Source organism: Lolium rigidum, chromosome 6 (assembly GCF_022539505.1).
Source record: "Lolium rigidum isolate FL_2022 chromosome 6, APGP_CSIRO_Lrig_0.1, whole genome shotgun sequence".
Classification (NCBI taxonomy): Eukaryota; Viridiplantae; Streptophyta; class Magnoliopsida; order Poales; family Poaceae; genus Lolium; species Lolium rigidum.
In genome coordinates this window covers 51,254,747-51,257,115 of record NC_061513.1, presented here as the reverse complement: position 1 = coordinate 51,257,115, position 2,369 = coordinate 51,254,747, and the positions used below count along the sequence as shown (strand labels likewise).

At 49.4% G+C, this 2,369-nt stretch overlaps 1 protein-coding gene across 1 annotated transcript; it reads left to right on the top strand.

Moving 5' to 3' along the window:
- Positions 1-1,119: 1,119 nt before the first annotated feature.
- Positions 1,120-1,988, top strand: LOC124662590 (protein NRT1/ PTR FAMILY 8.2-like). Its single transcript, XM_047200407.1, has 3 exons — positions 1,120-1,240; positions 1,335-1,844; positions 1,936-1,988. The coding sequence occupies exons 1-3, from the start codon at positions 1,120-1,122 to the stop codon at positions 1,986-1,988; spliced, it is 684 nt and encodes a 227-aa protein (XP_047056363.1).
- Positions 1,989-2,369: the final 381 nt, after the last annotated feature.

The window sequence follows — 2,369 nt, the reverse complement described above, 5'->3', positions numbered from 1 at the left end:
AAATTCGGGACCATCCAATTCGGAAGCGGAGGAGCGGGGTTGGAGTTCGCTATGGAAGACTTCAGTTCCTTCTAAGGTCAGAGTGTTTCTTTGGCGTTTGGCCAGACAATCCCTCCCTACGGCTGATTTACTTCAACATCGCAATATGTCTCAGTCTAATTCCTGCTCAATTTGTGGAGCTCTGGATTCATGGAGACACTCTTTAATTGAGTGTAACATGGCAGCAAGTGTGTGGGCTTTAGAAGATGGCGTGATGGTGGAGCATATGCTGATGAATAATGAGCCAAGTGCAAAACAGTGGTTATTTGATATGCTGGAGTCCCTACCTCATGATCAGTTCACGAGATTAACTGTCACTCTTTGGGCGATCTGGACGGCTCGAAGGAAGGCTATACATGAGGAGGTCTTCCAGAGCCCTTTATCTACCCATACATTTATAAATTCTTATCTGTCGGAGTTGAAAGTTTTGGGAAAACCTGTGAGCAATCATGTAAGCAAAGCACCGGGTCTTTCAAAGAAGGGTCAGTGGATACCACCGCCTCATGAGGTAACTAAAATTAATGTCGATGGAGCTATAGCTAAGGTAGTAAATAAAGGAGCGGCAGCTGCTGTATGCCGGGATCACAATGGCATCTATCTGGGCTCGTCAGTGATGGTTTTTGATGGAATAACAGATCCAGGGGTTCTTGAAACATTGGCATGCAGGGAAGCTCTAGCTCTGGCGGAGGACTTGATGCTTTCATCAATATATGTGGCATCGGATTGCAAACAGGTTGTAAAAGATATTCATGAAGGTAGTAAGGGTAGATATGGAGCTATTATTTCTGAAATAAACCATAGATCTGCTTTGTTCCAGGAGTGTAGCTTTGTGTTTGAGAGTAGAGCTTCTAATTTTGAAGCACACAACCTAGCCAGGCATAGTTTAGCTCTTGGGGTTGGCCGGCATACATGGCTGGGCATCCCTCATTCTGTGACAGTTCCTGTAATTGCTGTTTTTGATGAATAATAAAGCTGGGCTGGTTTGTCTCAAAAAAAAAAGCTGTCTCCGCCACTTGATGCATGACATATTATTAGTAAACTAGTCTGTATTGCAGCTGTGGGTCGGGTGTTAATCGATCGATGACGCAGGTTCTTGGACAAGGCTGCGGTGGAGACGGCAGGCGACAAGGCGGGGCGGCAGACGAGTCCATGGCAGCTGTGCACGGTGACGCAGGTGGAGGAGCTCAAGTGCGTGCTGCAGATGCTCCCCGTGTGGGCGTGCGGAATCATCTTCGCTGCCGCCTACACACAGATGTCCACCACCTTCATCCTGCAAGGCGATACGTTGGACCCACTCATCGGCAGCTTCCGCGTCCCGGCCGCCGTGCTATCCGTCTTCGGCACCCTCAGTGTCATGCTCTGGGTGCCCCTCTACGACTGCGCTGTTGTCCCACTCGCGAGCAGCCTCACGGGCTACCGCCATGGGTTCACGCAGCTAGCGCGGATTGGCGTCGGCTTCGTCGTCCTCACCGTCGCCATGCTGCTCGCTGGCGCGCTCGAGGTCGCCCGCCGCCGTGTCCTCGCGCACCATGGCACGTACGTCGGCGCGGACGGCGCGCGGTATGTGCCTATGTCAATCTTCTGGCAGGTACCGCAGTATGTGGTGGTGGGCGCGGCAGAGGTGTTCACATTCATCGGCCAGATGGAGTTCTTCTACGATCAGGCGCCGGACGCCATGCGGAGCATCTGCTCAGGCCTCGCCAAAGCGGCTAGAAATGGGACGCCACCAATTAGGACACCACACGGCGGCGGGTCCCTTAAGCGACCAATCCAATGTTTTACTGGACATCATTTAAGGGAAGATGGTAATTACGACTGTAGGATAATTTTAGTGGAGAGAATGATGGGCTGGGGATTGGGCTTAACCCAAACAAATAAGATGCGCCGATGCTGTAGCTTTCAGCCAATCCGAAGATTCTATGGGCCGTGAACAGACCTCCACGGGCTAACGTGAAAAGCATAGGCGAACATTTGAGCACACAGGTAACATCAGATTTTCTCAAAAAGACAAAAAGAATCTCTAGTTATGCAAATAACCTCGTCCGTGCGGTCCGGTCGACTACATTTGATCTTGCTCCTGAGGGAGTAATATATACAAATAAATATTAGGTCCCTTTTTTTTATCTTAACTTGTTCGTCAGTCTCCTTTAATTATACTCCCAAAATCTGAAATAAAATAGCTCATGCTCTAGCAGCCGTGGGAGCAAGTGCTCAAGCGTCCAGTCAAGTGTAGATGGATGAAATACCAAACCATTATTATGGTGCTGGTGGCCATCGATATGGTTGTGCCTGCTAACTAATGGAATAGCTTTGTTTGTAAAAAACCATTA

Bases quoted from the DNA above. Each gene is read 5' to 3' on its own strand.
- LOC124662590 (XM_047200407.1), top strand. From the start codon at position 1,120: ATGACGCAGGTTCTTGGACAAGGCTGCGGTGGAGACGGCAGGCGACAA. The intron at 1,241-1,334 runs ATGCTCCCCGTG...CGTTGGACCCAC, and splicing joins AGCTCAAGTGCGTGCTGCAG to TCATCGGCAGCTTCCGCGTC. The intron at 1,845-1,935 runs GTAATTACGACT...CCGATGCTGTAG, and splicing joins ACATCATTTAAGGGAAGATG to CTTTCAGCCAATCCGAAGAT.